Consider the following 23,537-nt stretch of genomic DNA (forward strand, 5'->3'; position numbering starts at 1 on the left):
TTTTAGTTTATCCTCATACTTTTTATTGTTTTAATGTGCATCTTAGTGATCTTTGTGAATCTGAAATCAGATGTTTGTCTTTTATTCTTGATAAATGACTAAAACCATTTAGTGAAATTATAGTCAGTACATTTTCTGTTACTCACATGATGGGAATAATATCAACTAAACTCGTATAATCCTCCTGTTTCCTGCCTGAGAAGCTCAGAATTGTCTTTTAAATTTCTTCTTAAATCACATCAAGGGCTTTTCTTTTTTATTTCTGTATCTCACTTTACATTTGTGTGGGTTTTCTGTTGTTTCTTCTCTTCATCCCCTCCTGTTGACGTGAGGCTGTTTGTCATCATGTTTGGAGCGGCATTAGACAAATTAAGCTCGTTACTGTAAGTGCTGCTGTTACCTCAGAGGCTGCTGTGGCTTCAGCAGCCGTGATGTCAGAGAGGGGAAGTCAGGCTGACGCTCTGCAGCCACCTCTGCCTTTGTTGTGACCCGGAGGGATGGGGACAGAAGAGTTTCCCTTCAGCCGTTCTTGGTGGGGGAGAGTGATGCCTGCAGTGCCCCCTACTGGCCATATTTTCCCCACACCATCAGCAGTCTGCTCAACGTCTGGCTCATCAGTAAGATCACTGACCCGACAGCAGGAGAGCAGAGACAAACTTTGACCAGAAATGATGTCAGACCTTCACAGTTTTGTGATCAAAAGCTGCATGCAGACACTCCTGAGGGCTGCACGGTGACGCCAGCTCAGCCGAGCCAGGCCTTCTCTGTGAGACAAGACCTGCAGCCCCTGACCTCCACCCCGGACCTGCAGCCCCTGACCTCCACCCTGCACCTGCAGCTCCTGACCTCCACCCCGGACCTGCAGCCCCTGACCTCCACCCCGGACCTGCAGCCCCTGACCTCCACCCCACAGCTCCTGACCTCCACCCTGAACCTGCAGCTCCTGACCTCCACCCCGGACCTGCAGCCCCTGACCTCCACCCCGCAGCCCCTGACCTCCACCCTGAACCTGCAGCCCCTGACCTCCACCCCGAACCTGCAGCTCCTGACCTCCACCCCGAACCTGCAGCTCCTGACCTCCACCCCGCAGCTCCTGACCTCCACCCCGAACCTGCAGCCCCTGACCTCCACCCCACACCTGCAGCTCCTGACCTCCACCCCGAACCTGCAGCTCCTGACCTCCACCCCGAACCTGCAGCCCCTGACCTCCACCCCGCAGCTCCTGACCTCCACCCCGCAGCTCCTGACCTCCACCCCGCAGCTCCTGACCTCCACCCCGAACCTGCAGCCCCTGACCTCCCCCCCGAACCTGCAGCCCCTGACCTCCACCCCGAACCTGCAGCTCCTGACCTCCACCCCACACCTGCAGCCCCTGACCTCCACCCTGACCTGCCCAGTCAGAGGCCCCCTGGCATCAGGATGGTGGCTCTGTGCAGCCCGGGTCTCTGCTCTGAGCACCTTCACATTAAAGAACTGTCGTGTGACTCTTCTTCTGCCACCTACAAAAACTACAAAATTATGACTGTGGCCCCAAATAAGGCCAGGGAAGAATGTTAGCAGAAAATTGTGGATTGTGAAAACTGGTAAATTATCTTCCAGTTTAATTTTTATTAATTAAACATTGCACTCTAGAGACTCACACTATCCTATAATGAAGGATCCATGTAAATCACTGTAGTTTTTGTCAATATCAAGTAAAATAGATTTAACTGATATAATATCGGGCCTGTGTGTGATAGACTTGGTGTTTTATCAGATGCTGTACCAGCAGTGTCAAATGAAGCTGGCAGCAAATAAAGACCAAGCATGAAAATCTCCCTCGCAATGGGACGGAGCTGCTGTGGGTTATTATTCTGCTATTTTATGGATGATATTGAGCGTCAAATTTAAAGGGTTAACAGAGGTATCACCTGAAGCAAACAGGAAAAAAGTAAATTTGAAGCTGAAACTCTGGACATAACCTGGTCCAGAGCAGGTTATAAAATAAAAACTATAACTAGAAAATTCCCCCGTGGAAATTTTGGGAGTGCCTCAGGGGCCGTTGCCAGGGGGCTGTTACCGTCCAACCTCTGTCTGAATCACTAAAAAGTAAGAATAGTGATGTATGAACAAAGTGAATTACATTCAGCTATGTAGTGTATGTGCGTGGCAGAGTGTGTATCTGCTACCTCTCTAAAGTGAGGATGATTCTTCAACAAGGACTGATCAAAAACTATCAAAGTTGACCAATACATTCATACATTCTTGAAAAACCAAGACTTTGGTCAGTGTCACCTTTTTAAAGTTTGATTCACGTTTCTGCGTGACCGTATGACCGAGATATGTGGCTTCAAAGTCCCCATTCATGTCCTATGGGATTTTTTGAAATCTTTTTATGTTGCCATGGTAACTGCGATCGCAACCAAAATTTGCAGGCTAGGAGATCTGACCGATCCGCACATTTTGTACATTAACTGTGTTCAGGTATTCTCGATGGTGTAGGAGTACGGGCCTTACGAAATGTGGGCCATTCATTGTGGATGGGACATTTGCGCAGTTTTTTTGGGATTTTTGTCACCATGGTAACTCCTGAAATATACAGAAGTCATAGCACACCATTCCTGACTGAGACACACTTTTTCATAATAATAATGTCATCGGTTATTTCAAAACTGTGGGAGGAGTGGCGAACCGAAATTTGACAGAAGAGCAATATGTACATGCACTTCTGTTACTAGGCAACGTAACAGAAATGCCCGTCAGAGAGCAGATTTCGTGCTTGGAGAAGCACTTACTCTGAGCCAATTTGTGCCAAAACGGTAACTCCTATCAGCGGGGTGTACTACGAAGCAGGTTTAGTGGGTTAGCAGGTATGTTGAGTCTAAAGCCAGGCTTTCCTGTATCACGAAGGTGGCTCTCTTTTAACCCGGCTAGATCACCATGGTAACCAGGTTATGAGTTTAACCGTCCGGCTATAAAAGCGGCGCTATCTCACCCAGGTGAAATCAGTGAAAGTAATTTTTGTCCGGTGATTGGTGACACATATACACAAAGCAGGTCTACTATTAGCGGTGCACAGACTTCACGTTTGTCAGAAATATTCCGTTGTACCACAGACTTTGTTATAGCAGCCTACTTTTTTAAAGGAAACCCCTTATATTATAACGGTGACGTCACGGCATCCGAAGGTGATGATTGGACGGGAGCAGCCCGTGGTGATTCAAACGCACTCCAAACGCCACTTATTCTGATTTAGAAAAAAAAGATTTAACAAAAAAGGAGCAAACAAACATCAACAGAAATGGATTTGATATGCACTAATAAGGAATATGACGAATAAATGCCAGAACAGATATTTAAACAGTGGATTAAAAGGTTACTATATATATAGTAACCTTTTAATTCACTGTTATATAGTAACCTTTTAATTCAAGGTTACTATATATATAGTGACCTTTTAATTTACTGTTTAAATGTCTCTTCTGGCATTTATTCCTTATATTCCTTATTAGCACATATCAAATCAGGTAATGTGTGATATGCATGTGTAAACAGAATAATTCAAAGAACTTGTAATAGACTTTTTTTCTTGTCTTTGTGTGTGTAATCAACTTGTGAATTTTTATAGTGATATCTGAAAGTAAAATTTTGAACCCCTTTCCCTGTGTGTTAAAAACAGTGTTTTTTGGTAATATGTGGTCATAAATAGGTGATTTTCAAAACTTTCCACCAATGGGATTTCTTGGGACTTTTTTTTCCCTCACTCAGGACAAACTGAGGATACAAAATCAGTTGAGTTTGCTTCTCTTGCAATTTGTCCTAGGTTGACCCCAATTTTGGCCTAAAATTACTGGACTAAGTGCTGTCTAGGAATTGGAGGTAAAGCCTGAGGTGAAGTCAGGTGACTGAAGGTGTGTGTGGGTGAGTCTAGCAGTGTCGGTTGGTTACCATGGTTACATGACAATTTTGACCACTCTTTCTGCTGCTTTGAGCTCCTTGTCAGTAATTTCAGATAATTGTTCGTTACATCTGAAGTTGAACTAGAATTATGGAGCCATTTCTGTTGATGTTTGTTTGCTCCTTTTTTGTTAAATCTTTTTTTTCTAAATGGGAATAAGTGGCGTTTGGAGTGCGTTTGAATCACCACGGGCTGCTCCCGTCCAATCAGCACCTTCGGATGCCGTGACGTCACCGTTATAATATAAGGGGTTTCCTTTAAAAAAAAGTAGGCTGCTATAACAAAGTCTGTGATACAACGGAATATTTCTAACAAACGTGAAGTCTGTGCACCACTAATAGTAGACCTGCATTGTGCATTTGTGTCACCAATCACCAGACAAAAATTATTTTGTGATTTCACCTGGGTGAGATAGCGCCGCTTTTATAGCCGGACGGTTAAACTCATAACCTGGTTACCATGGTGATCTAGCCGGGTTAAAAGAGAGCCACCTTCGTGATACAGGAAAGCCTGTCTTTAGACTCAACATACCTGCTAACCCACTAAACCTGCTTCGTAGTACACCCCGCTGGGGTCTAAAATGTGGACAGGAGAGCGATGTAAAAAACAGTGAAAAACAGAAACGGCTCTGTTCTTCTCCTGAAAAATAACATTGAAGCCTATTGGGGAAAACCAAGGGGCATGTTGTCTTTAGAGGCTCGCCATTCAAATTCTGTTGGTCTCATGGTAAAAGTAGATGCATCGTGTGAGAGAGGACATGAATCTCTACCACTTTGGGAAAAATGACATGCGTGCTTCAAACTATGTGCCCGCGGGGGCGATTTACATTTTATATTTTTTTGGATAATCCTCACCCCGGCTCCCCACTCTGTCAGTTAGAGCTGCACTCTAGCTGCTTAACAGCTTCCACATACACACACATTGAAAACTGAAAAAAGGCGGGAAAATGTGTCAAACTTTAAACTGTGATTTTATAAAAAAAACGGTGAGGTGTTTGAAAATAGCCCTTACACCAAAAACAGTCCTGGTCAATGTCACCTTTTTAAAGTTTGATTCACGTTTCTGTGTGACCGTATTCTACACAGATGTTCATTTAAAAAGGAGCCACATGATTCACACAGCGTCACATCAACAGGAACCAGATCAGCTTCTGATTCAGAAGCAAGTTCAATAACAATTCTAATAATAATGATAACAATACAACTATAATCTTTATTTCTATAGCAGCTTTAGAAACCGAGTTTACAAATTGCTTTGACTGACAGCAAAATAACAGACAGACAAACAGAGTGAAGGAAGAATCAGGATTTAAGGTTAAAACAGGAAAAGATACAAAACACAGTGTGTTGGTGTGTGTGTGGCTGTGTGTCAATGCGTGTGTCGGTGTTGTCAGTGAGTGTGTCAGTGTGTGTTTTGGTGTGTGTGTGTCAGTATTGTCGGCGTGTGTGTCAGTATTGTCAGTGTGTCTGTGTCGCTGTGCAGGACGGAGGCCCAGGCCGGGTCAGATGGAGGTGCAGGGACGATCCAGTCCTGAGGAAGCGAGGAACCATCCGGATGATCTGCAGCCACCAGGAACGCATCCCACTGCCTCCTGACAGGACACACACACACACACACACACACACACACACACACACACACACGGCTGGTCACCAATCATCATGAACGGTTTTAGTGGTTTTTCCAGTAAAAACACCAAACAGTGACGGCGGGTCAGGGCCACTGCAGGCAGGGAAAAATATCAAGCCAGGGGCAGAGGGGGAGGGGGAACACTTCACGAAAAACACATAATATCTGAGATTAAAGTTGTAAATTCACGAGAAAAAAACTCTTACTTCCCTTTCTTCTCCTCTTCTACCTCTAAACGCTCCACCTGTGCTGACTCTGCTGCCTCTTGCCGTGTATCAGAAAATTCAAAGTTTTTCTCGTAAATTTACGACTTCAATCTCAGAAGGTTTTTTTCTCTGAACATTTCCGCCCCTCCCCTGTAGTTTTTTGTCTCAGCGATCCTGATCCGCCGTCCCAGTGTCTGATTCCAACGTCATCAAGACCGTCTTCCTCTTCTCCGTTCATGTCTTTATAAAATTAGCGTTTGGGTTTTTTTTGGCTTCTGGTCAGACTAAAGCCCTTTTCTGGGCATCCAACCTCACGCTCACGAGGCACTGAAGCGACCACCTGAACCGGCTCCGTCTCGTCCGTGCCTTTCAAAGAGTCAAAACTAAAAGTGCTCTACACATTAAGATTAGGATTACACAGAATCACTAAACAAACTGCAGTAACCGAGGAGCCAGGCCAGACATAAACTATACAATCAAAGAATAAAGTCAGATAATATCAGCACAACAAATACAATATGCTAAAGGTTAAATAATGGAAATGATAAAATAATAATAAAACCCTAAAATATATAAAACCCTAATATAGTAAACACATGAAGTTTGAAGTAATGAGCAGCCAATGTTTCAAAATGTAGATAAAAATGTTAATTTAAGTGTTTTTTTTATTGGGCGTCCGCCTTGAGTTTACCTGCGTGCTGTTGCAGGTCAGAAAGTGCCAAAGCAGTTATCAGAATCAGAATCAGAATACTTTATTGATCCCCAGGGAGAAATTACTTTTTGTTACAATAACAACTCCCACTCAAGTGTAAAGTAAAAAGAGCAAATAGTCAAGAAAAATAAAGAAAGGAATATAAATATAAATATATATAGAATAAAAAGAAAGAAAAAATATATGTACAAGTGCAAACATGGACAGGAGTTATTGCACTATAGGTTATTGCACATAAGTATGGTATTGAATATGGATTATTGCACAGAGGGAATTTGCACAACAGTTAGTTTATTTGTATTATTCCTTGTATTTTTGAGTGTCTGATGTTAAATCATAAGAGAAGCGACACAAACCTGATGTCCAGTAAAGCGGGCAGCGAGCGCTCAGCCTGGGTGAAGTAATCCCTGAACGGCTGCAGGACCAGATCCGCCGGCTGCTCGTCTGGAGACACACATCATGTCAGCAACAAGGTTTTATTTTATTTTTTTACAATAACGTGAGTATAAGATGGCATATTAGGGCCATTATAGGGGGGGAAATTATGGAGTGAGAAAGGGAGGAAATATTCCAAGTAAAGTGATAAATATAGAAGAAAAAATACTCGGATATTCTCTAAGAATAAAGGGGTAAATTTAAGAGAAAAAACTCACAAATGTATGAGGGGAAAAAAACCTCCACAAAATTTGTAAGATTAAATCACAAATTTGAGAGGAAAAAGAAAAATGTGAAATTCTGAGATCCAACCTCGCAGAGTCAAGGTGAGTTTATTTCTCATAAATTTCCAGAGGTTTTTTTCCTCAGATTGCCCCGCCCCTCCCCCCTCACGGTCAGATATGAGCAGTAAAGCTCACACCAGGCTCATACTGAGATACTGGTTTTCACAGCTGCAGGTCATCGTGGCGTTCTCACCTCCGAACAGAGCGGCGAGCAGCTCCCGCCTCCTGGTCAGCAGCCGCTCTCTCTCCCTGCGGAGGCGGCGCTCCCGCTCCCTGCGGCGCTCCTCCTCCTGCTCCCCCTCCAGCATCACCCTCAGAGCTTTCTCCTCAGCGCCGTACAGCTCCGTGCGCCGCCTCGCCACCGCCCGCAGCTGCTCCAGGCGCCCGCCGAACGCCTCGTCCCACTCCCTGTCCGGGAAGATACCTGCAGCAGAGCGCCACGTTACCACGGCGACTGGAGCTCACTCAACTACCAGGAGCAGCACAGACATCACCGCTTACTTTAACTACAGACATCACCTTTTAATTTACACTGTAATGACTCTGTAATACACTGTACACTGTAAATATCACTATTAATTATGAACAATGAACAATATGGCAAAATAAATGTGATTAATTTTACTGTGATATGATTCACCATTTTAGTAGGAATGATAATTTTTGGACGATTATTTTATTTTTTTCTGAAAAATCTACCCAACAAACATTTTTTCTTAGATGCAGGAAAAAAAATTTGTAGGGCAGGGCGTCTCCATGGCACTTAAATATTTTATTTACAATGTTTTGTCACACATTTCAGTTATAATATTTTTTACTGTCAGCTTTTGTTAATATTTTAAGTATCACTGTTCATTTACATTTCAATTCAACTTAATATATATATTTTCCACAGTGATGTATGGTGGTAACTGTTTTGTGGATTAAACCAGGTCCTGTGGATTCATCCTGTGGTTGAACTGAATGATCAGCTGAGGAAATCTTCCCACTGACAGTAAAACCCAGTCGCTCTGTGTGGGACTATTTTCTCTCCCGCTGCCAGGGTCCCGGTGTTTTCCCTCCTGGAGCTGTGGGTCTCAGTGATTTAAGGCCCTAAATCGAGTCGCCCTGTCATATTTCTCACCCTTCCTGGACGCCGCCTCCTTCCTCAGCCTCCTCAGTTTCTCCAGAGATCGCAGGACGTCCTGCATCCGCTTCACGTCCGCCTGCTTCCTGCGCACCTCGCACAGCACCGAGTCGGCCGCCCGCTTCAGGTCCTGCTCCTGGTGACCACAACAAGCCGCATCTCACACACTTCATACCGTCAAACACGACACTCAGACTGTCCTCCTCCTCTCTGCTCATCAGTAAATTAATATTTTTTTATTGGCTGCTGGTCAGTAGGGCTGCACGTAACGGTGCATCGATCCATCCATGCAACTGGATCGATGCATAATGGCAGGCGTGGGAGATAAAGATGAGGAGGAGGAACTAAGTCAGCTGAGTGGAAACACTTTGGATTTAGCAGAAAAGATAAAACACACTGTGTGCAGCGACGCTCTTAGGAGATATGATGCCCAGGAAACAGGACGGACGGAGCTGAGCTGCTGGACAGCAAACACAGCATCATGTCAGCTGTTCTGTGAGTTCATATAAACACAGAAACTAAACCTGTTAATGGGAATACTGTGTCGTCTCATATCGACCGCAGGCCCCTGAGTCCATCCGAAATCATATCATGGCAGAATCTGTAATATCGGCAAATATCATATCGTTGTACAAAGAATCGATGTAATATCGTATCGTGATGAAGCTTTTTTTTTTTTTTTTTTTTTTTAAACAAACGCATCTGCTCTTCAAAAGGTTAAAGGTGTGCAAGCGTCTGAACGCAGCATGTAACCCTCTGAAACCTGAGCAAATTGGCCTAGCTTCTTGGAAAAAAGGCAAGGAGAGACTTAAAAAAGAAAAAGAGAAGAAAAACTAGGGAAAAGGTGAGATAAGGTTATTAGAAATTTATCAAAAAAGTAGGGAAAATTGAAAGAAAACTAGATTTATGGTTATTAATTATATCTTTAGAATTATGTTAGAGGAATTTTTTTTTTTTTTTTTTGCTGTTTTTTAGGTCATTTTTTCACCTTTTTGGTTGTTTGATTTCAGGTAGTTTCCTAGCTTATTTATTTATTTATTTATTTATACTTTCTTTGTTTGGTAATTTAGGTCATTTATTAAATTATTCATTGCCTTTTTGGGGAAAAAAAAAAAAAAAAAACGCCCAGGTGTCAAAAGGGTGAATAAGGAAAGTGTACAGCGCCACCTGCTGCTGACACACAAAATCAGAGTGGATTTAATCCGTACCATCTTCTTCTCCTCCACCTCCTGGATCTTCTTCATCCTCCACTTGTCTATCTGTGCCTCTCTCTCAGCGGCCTTCCTCTCGGTGTGTTCCTCCTCTTCCTCCCTCAGCTGCCTCCTCCTCCTCCTCCTCTCCCTCCTCTGAGCAGCAGAGCTCAGCTTCCTCTTCAGCAGACACACAGTCTCCCTGTCGCCCAGCGCCCCGAGCCGCTCCTGCAGCTCCTCCTGCAGCCTCAGAGCCGCCGTGTAGGACTCGGCCCACTCCGTGTCGCTGTGCAGGCTGCGCTTCAGGGCCTCACATGCGGCGGACAGGTCGGACACCAGCCGCAGGGCTCCGTACAGAGCCGCTCTCATCCCGGGGACACACACCCTGCTCTGCCGCCGGGGCTCCGGAGATTTGCCGGCTCTGCTTTTGTTTCTGCTGCTGAGGAAGCGCCTGATAAACTGATGGTCTTGTACCTTCTGAGCAAACTCTTGATCTGCAGCAGGCGGATCTGCGGCTCTGCCCTGGTTCTGCTCTGGGGTTTTACCCCACACAGGAGGTGGGGGGAAGTCCAGCGGGGCTGCAGCCTGTCCGTCAGGCAGGTCTGTGTAGTCCTGCTGCCTGAGGAACCCTGGCTCTGCCCCGTACTGCCCGCCGGGATGCGGAGCGGGCCGGTGGACACCCGCAGCCCCCACGCTGCTGCTGTTTGTGCTCCCGTGTCCGGCGGGGTCTAGCCCGGGGAAGTGGCCGGGAGGCGGGCCGCTGAACGGAGGCGGAGGGACGGACGGATCAAAACCATAGCCGAACGCAGGCCGAGGTCTTCCATAACTGTCTAACCCGGGTCCAGGCGGTGGGAAATGCGGTCTAAACCCAAAATTATGTCCGTTAAATCCCGGCGGAGCGGACCACCGGCAGGCCCCGGGGTCGGCTGGCGGCGGCCGCTGAGGCAGGGCTGTTAGCGGGCGAGCCGCCGGGCCGTGCGGCGCTCTCCCGGCGGGATGCGGAGGCTCCGGGTTGCCGCCGGTGTACAGGAAAGACTGCTGGTTCTCCGGAGGAGCGAGAGGGAAAGAGTTGTTCATTGTTTTAAAGGTGAAAAGTGAAGGGAACAAGCTGAAAAACCTCTTCAACAGACGCTTGCCTCCGGAGAACTTCACCTGCCCGCCATGTTGACGTGACGCAGCTTCCGCTTCTTCTTCAAGTCAAAAGGCGAGTTGTAAACGGTTGTAAAGCAAATGAGTAACGTGCATATCGCCACCTAGTGTTCAATTCTGTTCTTGGTTTAATTTACCAGTAGATGGGTTCTCTGTTCATTAAAGAATATCTCTTATTTACCTTTTCATCTTAACACAGTTTTACAGCCCGCATACCCACAGCAGTTATTTTCTCTCTTTGAACCGCTGCATGACCTTTTATCTCTCCTCTTCATAAACATTACACTGAAATAAAAACAGGAGGCTCTGGCTTTACTTCTTGGCAGCGACGCCTTGTTAGAAATTTAGACTCAGACTGGATTCTGCTGACTATACACTACACATAGTGTCATATTTATACTCCTGCTTCACCTCCTTATTATATAGTATGTTATCGTGAGTGGTATTGTATATAATAATAATAATAATAATACATTTTATTTATAAGCGCCTTTCACAAACACTCAAGGACACTTTACAAAAGATGAAACAAGCAATAATTTAATTATAAATTATATTTTTATTTTCAGGACTTTTTCGTTGCTTAATTTATTATATTGTTGGCCATGCCAGTATTTTATTATATCATTTTCCACTCTTGTATTGTATCATTTTACACTCTTATCAAAAAGTAAAAGGAAAAACTATTTTTCTTAGTTTTTTCTCGTAAATTTGTGACTTTGAAATCTCAGAATTTTTGCATCGTAACCATAAATTTGTAACTTTTTCTCCCAAATATGTAACTTCAATCTCAGAATTCAGATTTTTTTTTCTCACATTATTATTATTATTATTATTTTTTTTTTGGCTCCATAAAAAGGCCCTAATGAGTCGTCGTACCTGTTCCCTCCCGGCCAGCAGGAGGCAGTAGAAAAAGAGGAAGGAGACGAGCCAAATAAGCGAAGAAGAAGAAGCGGAGGGGCCGTTCGCGGAAGTGGATAAAGTGAAGTCATATGACCAGGGAGCTGGGAGATGTTAGCCCGAGATGGATAAAAGTGCGTGGAAACGGTGAAGAAGCCCGCAGGAACACGGTAACTCCGCCGCCGCATGATCCTCACAGCTGCTTACACCCCGCCGCGCCACGCTGCGGGAGGTTTAATCCCGCTGTAATCCCACAGAGCCGCTGTGTGGGGCTGGGCTAGCTAGCAGCATGCTAACAGAATGCTAACAGCAGAGCGTCAGGCTGTTAAAATCAGACTAACCGGATCTTTTCACTGAAACAACAAGAAAAAAAAAACACATGAAGGTTTTTAGTTTTTACTGCGAGTGGAGCCTGAAGTCAGATTAACCCCCTGCTGCCCGGACTCTGACCTCCTAACCTGTGTGTGTGTGTGTGTGTGTGTGTGTGTGTGGGTGGGTTTTAATATATGGGGAAAAGGCAATGAGCAACAAGACGGCAAATGAGCCAAAAAAATAGATAAAAAAAATAAATAAATAAAAAGTAAAAAAGCAAAAACAAACCAAGAAATGACCTCCTGGAGATAAAAATACAAACAAGAGATGAGCCTGACATTAGTGACACAACGAGAGAGAGAGTAAAAAAAGTAAAAATCAATAAAAACAGGGACATTACTTGAAATTATGCAACTGAAGGCCTGAAAACAAAATACCAAGAATTGACCTAAAATTTAAAAAAAAAAAAAAAAAAAAAAAAAAAAACAGTAAGAAAGAAAAGAGAAGTGAGAAACCAAACCAGGGAAATTACCTGCAGCCAAAAGTCCTGGCATTAAAAATGAAAAAAAAAAAAAAAAAAAAAAAAAAAAAACTAACATGAGTGAGGAAAACTGAGCAGGAAATGACCTGAAAATCAGAAAGAAATTAGTAAAAAGAAAATTAGAGGAAAAAAAGAGAAACTTATTGGAAAACTAGCAAACAATCAGGAAAAGACTGAGGAAAAGAAATGATGATTTGTGAGATTATATCTTTAAAATTATATCACAAGTAAAATATTTTCTAATAATTTTCTCTTGTTTGTAATTATTTTCAGGTCATTGTCATTTTTGTTTTTGACTTTAAAGATTCTTTTCTTTATTGCTTAATCTCTGGTCATTTTCTTGTTTTTTTCTTTTCTAATTTAATTTGATTTAGTTTGTGGTCATTTCCTGTGAAGTTGCTCATTGTTAGGAGGTTATTGGAAACTCATGAAACCGACTCTTTGATCAGCGTGTTTGCGCGTCATGAAACAGCTGCTTGTTTGTTTTTTTCTTTGGAGAAATATAAATATAAAAATGAAAAATGAGCAGAGAAGTGTTAGAGCTTCATACAGAGCTCAACCTGTCTGTTTGTGTTTGACCAGCAGCCGTCCAAACTCTGAGATTTATTGATTATTTATTTATGATTTATGGATCATTGCACATTTTTTCTCATCTTCTCCTTTACCTTGCCTGCACTGATGCTGCTTTTTGACTCTTTAAAACTTTTTTAAGCTCTTAATTTGTTTTTAATTGATTGATTTTCTATTTTATTTCTGTCTTGTTTTATTTTCACCAATAGCTTTTCTCTCTCTCTCTTTTTTTTTTTTTTTTAACTGAGGGTTTCCTTTTAGCACTGAGCTGCTGTCACGTCTGTCCGTCCGTCCTGAGCTGCTGGCTGCGTGTGGAAAAGGAGGCCGACTAAAAATAAAAATAAAATTTTAAAAAATGTACCTGCAGCTACAAATAAAGTTCAGCTTACCTCACAGCAACAAGCAGCGTGTTGACTGGGAGACGTTTGAGCCTTCAGTTTCTCAAAGTTTTGAAGTTGTCTGCCTCCTCGTTCCCATGAGCAGCAGCTGACACACACACAACACACACACACACACACACACACACACACACACACACACACACACACACACACACACACACACACACACAAACCGCCGGCTGTTTTTGATAAATCCTGGAAAACGATTAGAGAGCCGGACGGTCTGTTCTGCTTGTCTGTCCCCTCTCATCTTGTCTGTTAACGTGTGTGTTGTCCTGTCCTGTTAATGTGTGTGTTGTCCTGTCCTGTTAATGTGTGTGTTGTCCTGTCCTGTTAACGTGTGTGTTTGTGTTGCAGACATGGAGGAGATCAAACTGTCTCCTGACTACAACTGGTTCAGAAGCACCGTGCCGCTGAAGAGGGTGAGTGCCGCTCCGAGTTTAATCATCATCACATTCGCACTCACATCAGAAATGTTGAGGAGAGACACACCTGAAGAAATCCACTCTGACACCCGAGCACGCTCATCTGATTTCTTTACTAAAAAAAAAAAAAAAAGAAAAAAAAGTGGAAAAGGCAACGAGCAGCTTCACAAGAAATGAGCCAAAAGTCAGCGGGAAAAAAAAGTAATAAAAAAAAAACAAACAAACAAACAAGGAAATTACCTGAAATTAAGCAACGAAAAAGTCCTGAAAATAAAAATAAAAACAGGAATTGACCCAAATATTTGAAAAATTATAGACTTCTATATATAAATGACATTATATAAAATATTAGACTTTATGGTTTATGGACAGCGATTCGTGGTGTGACCGGCAGCTGCTGCCTGCTCCTCGCCACTGAGTGTTTACGGTGGAGTTTGAGCTGTCTACGCCCTCTAGTGGTCAGAAATCACTTAGTGCAGCTTCACATATCCATCATTAATTCTGGTGATGAAGCAGAACAGAAGTCTTCCTCATGAACCCTCCAAAAACCATGTTCCCGCAGGGGGTCTTTTATTTTGAAATGGTTCATGTAGCTCTCTGAAAAAACCCTTTAGTTCTTTCAAAAATATGAAAAATAAAAAATGGTAATTTGGCCCGAGAAGATGTGATTTTTGGATTTTGATAGGTGTAGAGTCCTGTCTAAAAAAACAAACAAACAAACAAAAATAATAAAAACCTTAAAATAATAATAAAAAACAACAAAAATAATTCTGAAAAAAATGATGAAAAATGTCTGGTTTGGCAAGGAATAGAAATAGAATGCTTTAAAAAAAGAACAAATTAAACTAAATTAAAAATTAGTCTAAGTGACACTGCTGATTGGAGTGTCAGGTGTTGTGTTGATGTGGTGGTGAACACGTGTGTGACGTGTGTGTGACGCGTGTGTCGTGTGCTCAGATCATCGTGGACGATGACGACAGTAAGGTGTGGTCGCTGTACGACGCCGGGCCCAAGAGCATCAGGTGTCCCATCATCTTCCTGCCGCCGGTCAGCGGGACGGCCGAGGTCTTCTTCCAGCAGCTGCTGGCTCTGACCGGCTGGGGCTACAGGGTCATCTCTGTGAGTCCAGGACACACACACACACACACACACACACACACACACACACACCAAACAAAATGTCAGGATGAAACTCCTCCCGCTGGCCTCACTCAGGCTGCAGAGTTCCTGTCCTCAGTCTAAATAAAATGTCCGCCAGGTCAAGCAGCGCCGTGTGAGTGTCTGTTGACGTGCGGCCCGAACGCCTCGACCCCGTTTCCACCAGGCGTGAACCTCCGTCCTGCGTCATCCCGTCACCAGCTGGCAGCTCTCAGGTGTGAGCAGCAGCGATGTGAGTCCTCAGTGTCTCTCAGGACACATTTGGAGGCCTGGGACACTTTTGTCCACATTGCATTAAAGGTGTAAACAGGCAGGGGACCCAGGACGGACTGAAGCTCCGCCCAAATGGCTGTGTAGTCGCCTAGTTTCAAACAATCTCTTTACCATACCATCACCATTTACTTTAAATCGATGTAGTAATTAAAAAAAAAAAAAAAAAAAAGAAAAAGAAAATAGCGAAAAGAAGAATTGCGATGCTTAAATGAATTGTTTTTTTTCCCCCACCCCTAACCTCGTGTTGCGAGACCGGAGGGGGATCCCTCACCAGACAACTCTCTCAACTCGACCTGCCTCAAGGGCAAGGCCATTATAACAAGGGAAACTGTAACCATAAACTTATAGAAGAAACTCTTAAATGAAAAATGAAAATTATGTTTTTTTGTTTTGTTTTTGTTTTTTGTTTTTTTAAATCACTGCACAAAAAAATCCACATTTATAAGAAACCTGTAATCATTGTTATGACTGAGGAAGTAAAATAACCCTTAAAGCATCTGTGTAATAAAACCTCGTCTCCAGTGTTTCACATAGGAAGGAGGACAGTTAGTGGATTTGGCACCATCTAGTGGTCATGTGTCGTAACTGTAGTCACCTGGCATCTTTCTCTTCCCCCCCCCCCCCCCCCCCCCCCCCCCCCCCCAGTAAATGTTATCTATGTTTTCTACACTTTCACATCCCTAATTGTAAACCTGATGTAGGTGAAACATTTTGTTTTCACTGGAACATGAAAATGAAAGTGTGTGTGTGTCTGACGTGTCTCAGCTGCAGTATCCTGTCTACTGGGACCTGCTGGAGTTCTGCGACGGCTTCAGGAAACTTCTGGATCACCTGCAGCTGGACAAGGTGAGCCTGCGTCCTCCTGCTCAGCGTTACAAGAAGAAGCTGCCGTCACCGTGTGGGACGTTTCGTTAACTTAACAAGACACCACTTCTTTCAAACATGTCATCATGATGCCTCCTCTGTCGGGGGAACAATAAGAAAAACAACGTAAGGTCCAAAATAACGAGGTCAACCCCGCCCCTCCGCTTATTTTAACTCTCTGAACCCTCGATCGATGTCAGATTCTGTGATTAAATGCCCGTGAAAGCTGCATTTAACCTTTTGAAACCTGAGCAAATTGGCTTGATTTCTTTCAAAAACATGAGGAAAAGGCAATGAGCAACTTCGCAAGAATCAACCTGAAAAATTGCAAGAAATTAGTTAAGTTACAAGAAAATGACCCACAAAGTAGTGATAGATATATAGATATATAGATCGATAGATAAAATAATAAAAAACACAAGAAATTACTTGAAAATTTGCAAATGGGTTAAAGGTTCCCTCAAATTTACACTAAATAAACTCTAAACATAAAAATGAGAACAAGAAAATGACCTGAAAAGTAGCCAAAAAGGAAAATATTTTTTTCCTGTAACAGTTTTCTAGACATTTTCCCTAGTTTATCCATTTCTTCTTTCTTTTGGGTCATTTTTTTGATAAGTTGCCCATTGCATTTTTCTCCATGTTTTTAAAATAACCCTGAAGTCGATCCTGGGGTCAGAGGGTTCTCCCAGTTCTCCCAGTTCCTCAGTAGAAGTTGGTGAATCTAGCTGGGAAATTTTAGTGCTGCTCAGGAGACTTTTACTGTGAAGGATGAAATGCTCTGTGCCCCTGCGGCCCCTGCTGTTTCACTTTCCTCTCTGGGTCTGATGTGTGAAGGTCCATCTGTTCGGAGCGTCTCTGGGAGGGTTCCTGGCTCAGAAGTTTGCAGAGTGCACACACAAATCTCCCAGAGTCCACTCCCTGATCCTCTGCAACTCCTTCAGCGACACGTCCATCTTCAACCAGACCTGGACCGCCAACAGGTAACAGTCCGGCTCACCTCCTCCGTCCCGGACGACCTCCCGCTGTCGTATCTTAACGTTTCATGATGTTCCTCCTCAGTTTCTGGTTGATGCCGGCCTTCATGCTGAAGAAGATCGTGCTGGGGAATTTTGCTAAAGGACCTGTGGACCCAAAAATGGCCGATGCGATCGACTTCATGGTTGACAGGGTAAGACTGACAGGAGTTGGGCCCTTTACTCTTAGACTTGTCTTAGACTTGTTTATATAAAAGTAAGGCCTTAATTAGCATTAAAACGCCCTTCATCCATCACACAAAGATCCTCTGGACGCCTCTGGAACTCGCTTCCTCAGGCTCTGAGAGCTGCCCAGTCTGTGGAGAGCTTTAGAAAGCAGCTAAAAACCCATATGTTCCAGCAAGCCTTCTTAACGTAGGCCTGAGGTTACGCCCTCTCCAGGGCTCTTTTTTTTTTTTTTTTTTTTTTTTTTTTCATTTGTACAGCTGTATGGTCTTTTTCTTTATTGCTGGTGGAAAAATGCACTTGCACCCTATGTTGCACTGCCTCTGTCACACAGCTATGGCTTTATTACTGATGTTGTTTTTGTTGTTGTTGTTTGTGTTGATGTCGATATTGATTATGATGTTGACGGTCACCTGACTGTTCTGTTTTATCTGTTTTACTGTAAAGCACTCTGTGTATTAGTACTGTGAAGAGATCTATACAAATAAAATTTTACTTACTTACTTACTTACTTACTCAAAATGCCACAGACAAGCACTGTGGGCTTGAAAATTTAAAGATTTATACACTAACAACAAATCCCTTTTTTTCCTATTTAGCCGACAAAAGCACCAGTTTTGCCTCCATCACACAAAATTTTCAAACTGATTTGTGTTAATTGGGCTACACACCGTGTGATTTTTGGCCGTCCCAGAGGAAAGATGACCGACGTGGAAGAAACGTTGCGGTATCTTTCGTTGTGGCTCCAAAACAGCAGTCCTGCATTGCACTGTTGCCCCTTTTCCACCAAAAAACACCTGGTGCTAGTTTGGAGCTGGTGCCAGAGCCAGTGCTTAACTGGTGCCAACAAAGAACCGGTTTGCTTTTCTACCGGCCAAAAGCCAAGCGGAGCCAAGTCAGAGCCACGTCATTACGTCATCGTAAAACGTGATCACGTGGGTGTGCGAGACGCTCGCTTGGAATCACAATAACAAACATGGACGACCTCACCGTTGTGATGCAAATACTGCTCGTGTGTTTACAAGCCTACACTGCGGTCCAGAGGCGAAAAACACAATTATTGCCGTCGTATTCGTGGTCAGAACGAACGGTGAGTATGTTTAGCTTTACGTTTATAGCGTTCGCCGTTCCTATTTGAGTCTGTAAGTCCGCCCACCAATGACGCGGTGGGCCACGTCATCGGTTCTTTCTCTGGCTCCCGTTTAGCCCCTGCTTGCCGCTGGTGCTTGCTTGGAACCGATTTGGAACCAGTTTGGCCGGTGCTTGGGCGGTGGAAAACCAAAAAACTGGTGCTAAGTCAGGCACGGGCTCTGAACCAGCCCTGGAACCGGTTTGGTGGAAAAGGGGTATGTGTGAGAGGATCAAAGATGGCCGTCGTCACGGTCTGGCGACCAAAGACAAAATTCTGATAGTTTCCGAAATTTAGGAGAACCTACGTCTGCTAACAACCAATAGATATGCAGTGTAAAATTACAATACTGATCAACACGACACTGGAGCTAAACCCAATGATGGAGGTAAAACGAGCAAAATGAAATGTTTGGGATTCCAACGAAGAAGAAAATGACTGCGTCCACATTCTCCTCCTCTTCCTTTTCGTTGGATTTTTGTCCAAACACATTAATATCACTTGATAATTAATACATTAATATCTATATTGCAAGCTTAACTCCATTGTTTAGCATTACAGCGGTGCCGAGTGATCATGTACGCCGATGATGTTTTCTTGTATATTGACATCACAGCCTATAAGATTCAGTCGGTGTGATCATCGTACGGTCATCAGACATCAAACTGGATGTCAGGTTCATCAGATCCATGTGGCACAGTGCGGCTTGCAATAAACTGATAAGACTGCTGAAAGCTCACAGTCTGTAGGTGCCATTATGTGCTGAAGCCTGTGAGCAGATCGACCCTCACATCAGTTCAGTTCATCAGAGGATGTGTGTGGTGTGTGATCAGCAGTTTGTCACCCTCCATGTTTTCTGTTCTCTGTCTGCAGTTGGAGAGTCTGAACCAAAGCGAGTTAGCATCGCGGCTAACGCTCAACTGTCAGAACTCGTACGTGGAGCCGCACAAGATAAAAGACGTGGCTGTGACCATCATAGATGTAAGAAAAGCATCACTTTCACTCCGTGCTTTGCATGTCATGTCACTTTTATCGCCTTCTTTCAAGCTCCGTCCCAGAGTTTCTGCATGTTCAGAGTTTTATTTCCAGAATGTTCCTCTGCTCTCCTCCCAGAGCGAGCAGTGGGGTTTCAGAGCTGCCACATCACTCCTCCTCCCTTTCCTCCAGCCGCTGGTTTCCATTCATTCCACTACGATATGAACATGAACTTTCAGAGCCTTCACACTTTCTTCACTCCAGTTTTCCATCAGCCCAATAAAGTCCTCCACATGAGTTTTCCTAAAAGCAGCAGCACTGTTGTGCAGCTCCAGGAAACGAGGACAAACGTTTCTGTCCCGGCTGATTATTAGGGCTGATAATGAACTGTTGATGTTGATGTTGATTGGCATGACAGTCGATGTGAAAACCAGTCAGACTCCGCCCCTCAGTCTGAAATACAGCGGGACAAACGCGAGTGGGCGGGGCCACATTTCCTAAAGATAATATGGTTACAGTTCTCATTTCTCTTTTCAGTGAATTTGACTTAAATTTCGTTTAACAGAAAGACAAAACACTAAGGTGTAGCGTGTTGCCTTTACTGACCTGCCGTAAGGACTGAAGATTTCAGTTTTACTTTCTCTTACAGACATTTAAATACAAGAAATCTGATCCAGCCTCACCGGTCTGACCTTTAATATATCATTTAAGAATTACAAGTATAGTTGTCTTTTTTTTTCTGAAAATACAGGTTTTTTTCAGTTTTTTTCTTTTAATTATCCAGCAGTCTTACATTGTTATTATTTTTTTATTTGTTCTAATATAATTAGTTAATTAAGTATGTAAATGTGTGTCGAAATGAGTTTCGACGGTAATTTTCACTGCAATTTCAGATTTACTACAACTGAATATCAGCCTAAAATATCAGTTATTGGTGTGCAGGGTTACTAATCATATCGGCCCAGAAAAATTGATCCCTGATCTTGTCTGTCGTGCGGTCCTGGAAGCTCAGCTGTCTAACGCCGTCTGTCTGTGTTTTTGTTTCCTGAATTGATTTGCAGCTTCCTGCGTCATCCTCACACACTCTGACGTCTCCTTCCACAGTGTCAGGAAATGTTTTGTGAGTCTGAGCAGGTGAATCTGCTGCAGGTGCGTTTTTTTTTTTTCAGGTAACTGAAGTGACAGGTGTTGCTGTGTGTTTGTGAAGGTGTTTGACCAGAGCGCTCTGTCTCTGGAGGCCAAGGAGGAAATGTACAAGCTGTATCCCAACGCCCGGCGAGCGCACCTCAAGACGGGAGGCAACTTCCCCTACCTGTGCAGGAGCGCCGAGGTCAACCTGTACATCCAGGTGAGCTCACACACACACACACACACACACACACACCGCTCACACCACCACACTACTCACACACACTGTTCACACACACACTGTTCACGCACACTGCTCTGCACACACACATACACACACACACACACACACACACACACACACACACTGTTCTGGGTTTCACATTGGAGGAAATTTTTAAAATCAGGTTTAGAAGGGGAAAACTGACAACAACCACCTCGACCCTGAATTAATATTTTGTCTTTAATTTAATCAAATTAAATAAAAAAATAATTTTTAACAAATTGTTTTGAATTTTTAATTAAAATTAAATAACACTTAATTTAAATTACAACACATCAGTTGCATGTAGTTGCAGATGGTTCACCTGCATGAAGCAGCAGCAGCAGCTTGTTGATAAAAGTGAGACGGTGGAGCTGCACTGACCTCTCCTCACCACAGGGGGCGCCAGAAACAAGAAACACATGGATCTGGTGGATTTATCGCTTTTAATGTAAACAAGAACTCCAGAGTTCAGAGGGAACTAATCTGGAGTTAAGTCACTTTTAGGCCATGATTAACTATTCCAGATTAAGGCCTCGCCCTGTCTTAATTTAATCCCAGTCTGGAAACCGCCCCTAAATGGTGAATCGATGAATTGGAAAATGATTGACAGATTGTTCTCTCTGCTGGTTGTCCTCACAGATTCACCTGCGTCAGTTCCACGGGACGCGGTACGCCGCCATCAACCCGGCCATGGTGAGCGCCGAGGAGCTGGAGGTGCAGCGCAGCCGGCCCGCCGACGCCGACTCGGCAGACGAGCAGTGAGAATACATTTCCCAGAAGCCTCTGCTGCGTCCGGAGCAGCGGCGGCGGATCTGAACGCGGCTCCACATTTCAGACGTTTGATCAGCGCTGTGTCAGCTGTGTTTTTTTTTTTTTTTTTTTTTCTACGAAGCTGAACAGTCAATCAAGTTGAATTGATTATATTTGTACTCTTCAAATGAAGCAATATTTTGATAACGGCTAGTTGTACAGAGTGTAGTCGGCCGCTTCTGCTTTCCAACACGCCGCTCCCGTGGAACCATGGGACGGATGATCGAAGATGATTTTGCCTTATGTGAAACTGATTTGATAGATGTTGCACTTTTGAATTGCCTGAATTTCATGTTTTCCTCAAGTGTCTTTTTTCTTTTGTATTGTTAGTATTATTATCATTATTATAATTATTATTGTTACGATGTTGGCGGTGAGCGGCAGGTTGCTGCTGACCGGAGTTAACACACTGGTGACAGACAGACAGACAGACATGTATCTGAAGCTGTTGGTGCAATCAAATAAAGTTGTTTCTTGAGCTTTTCCTCTGGAGCACAGCGAGGTGGTGAGTCTGACACGCGGCGCTGCGCAGGGCTTTTATTTTGACAGGACCGCACTCACAGCCACATGTTGGTCCAGGTTCAATAACATAAACTATATTTCATGTTGACATATCTGTTGGTTTCTGTTTTTATGTGAGCGTTATTATGAAACCAACCAGAGTTCTGGGTGAGATGCCCACTGGGTTTAAGGAAAGGAAGTCATAAATTTATGACAAAAACACTCAAAAATTCTGAGATTATTAAGTCACAAATTTATGAGATTAAAACCTCAGCATCTGGACTCTGAAGAGACGTTGCTGTGACTTGGGCCGATTCAGAAGAAAACAATCTGCTGATTCTGGGATCTCAGCAGGATCTCCTTGTTCCTGAATCCCATGTCAGAGTAGAATCTGCTGAGGGGATCAGCTGCAGGCCTGAGACACGGCCAGCAGGGGGCAGCATGTGGACAGAAAGGAGAAGAAAAACTCGTTTTCCAAGGTTTTTTCTCTTAAATGTGACAGTTTTTTCTTGTAAATTTACCACTTTAATCTCAGAAATTGAGTTTTTTTTTCTCAGAAAAACAACCCCCTCCCCCATCGTCCTTTCACAGCCTCATGGAGCTCTTCAAGAAACATCTTCAAGAACCTACTGTCAAGTCCAGTTGGCCTTGATTTGAACTCTGCTTGAATACCGTGACCTGGATGGTTGAGAACCTCTACAGACATGGAGCTCTGGTCTCTTTTCTCAAAACTGACTCAACAACTTCCACCACCTCCACATTTCAAATCACACACTGTTTTGCTTCTGCTGAAACTGATTCTTGCAGCAGGACTTTGGCTGAGGTCGGACGTCAGCAGAGCGACGGGACTTTGACGTTTCTGATTCCTGACTGTGAACCGGGGACTCCTGAGGTTTGTGGTGTTGTCCTGGATCAGCCACCAGGGGGCGCTGCTGTCCAGTCGGTGACTTCAGCTGTGAGAGCAGAGAGGAGGATGGAGGGCTTTCCTTCTCCAGCAGACTCCCCACCCAACTCAAACACAGACACACACACACACACACACACAGCTTGTGAGAACGTGCTGGTGTACTCCACATGGTTAAAGCGACGCGGTGCCTCACATGAGATCATCGTCTCACATCACAGGAAAAAAACATTTCTACTTGGAAATTTAACAGGAAAAGTCACTCAATGTTGGACCTGGAAGTAGAAAAATTTAGTTTTTTGATTTTTCAAGTTAAGAACAAAGTTATTATCGTCAACAAAGAATGAAATGTGAAAAAAAAAAATTGAACTCATAAAAACAAACAGAATCAAAACAGACCTGCAAGTTTACAAAGTAAAGGAAATATCAGAAAATGTCTTTAGTTTTCGTTTTAGGTTGTCATTTTATTTCATATATAAACCAAATCCTTTGGGTGGATATTGATTTTTTT

At 43.6% G+C, this 23,537-nt stretch overlaps 2 protein-coding genes across 3 annotated transcripts; one reads left to right on the forward strand and one right to left on the reverse strand.

Moving 5' to 3' along the window:
• Positions 1-5,123: 5,123 nt before the first annotated feature.
• Positions 5,124-10,722, reverse strand: pdcd7 (programmed cell death 7). Of its 2 annotated transcripts, XM_030048227.1 has the most exons (6): positions 9,538-10,722; positions 8,327-8,465; positions 7,397-7,627; positions 6,841-6,928; positions 5,383-5,528; positions 5,124-5,349 (listed from the first exon to the last, which is right to left on the reverse strand). In XM_030048227.1, the coding sequence occupies exons 1-6, from the start codon at positions 10,594-10,596 to the stop codon at positions 5,339-5,341; spliced, it is 1,674 nt and encodes a 557-aa protein (XP_029904087.1). In that variant the 5' UTR covers positions 10,597-10,722; the 3' UTR covers positions 5,124-5,338. The 2 variants fall into 2 exon arrangements, with proteins under 2 accessions (XP_029904087.1, XP_029904086.1); XM_030048226.1 differs by having other exon boundaries at positions 5,130-5,528.
• Positions 10,723-11,591: 869 nt separating this feature from the next.
• Positions 11,592-22,113, forward strand: spg21 (SPG21 abhydrolase domain containing, maspardin). The gene is made up of 9 exons (XM_030048259.1): positions 11,592-11,738; positions 13,750-13,814; positions 14,775-14,936; positions 16,014-16,094; positions 16,950-17,095; positions 17,175-17,283; positions 19,317-19,424; positions 20,626-20,766; positions 21,451-22,113. The coding sequence occupies exons 2-9, from the start codon at positions 13,752-13,754 to the stop codon at positions 21,571-21,573; spliced, it is 933 nt and encodes a 310-aa protein (XP_029904119.1). The 5' UTR covers positions 11,592-11,738; positions 13,750-13,751; the 3' UTR covers positions 21,574-22,113.
• Positions 22,114-23,537: the final 1,424 nt, after the last annotated feature.

The sequence above is a fragment of the Myripristis murdjan genome, chromosome 3, assembly GCF_902150065.1.
Source record: "Myripristis murdjan chromosome 3, fMyrMur1.1, whole genome shotgun sequence".
Classification (NCBI taxonomy): Eukaryota; Metazoa; Chordata; class Actinopteri; order Holocentriformes; family Holocentridae; genus Myripristis; species Myripristis murdjan.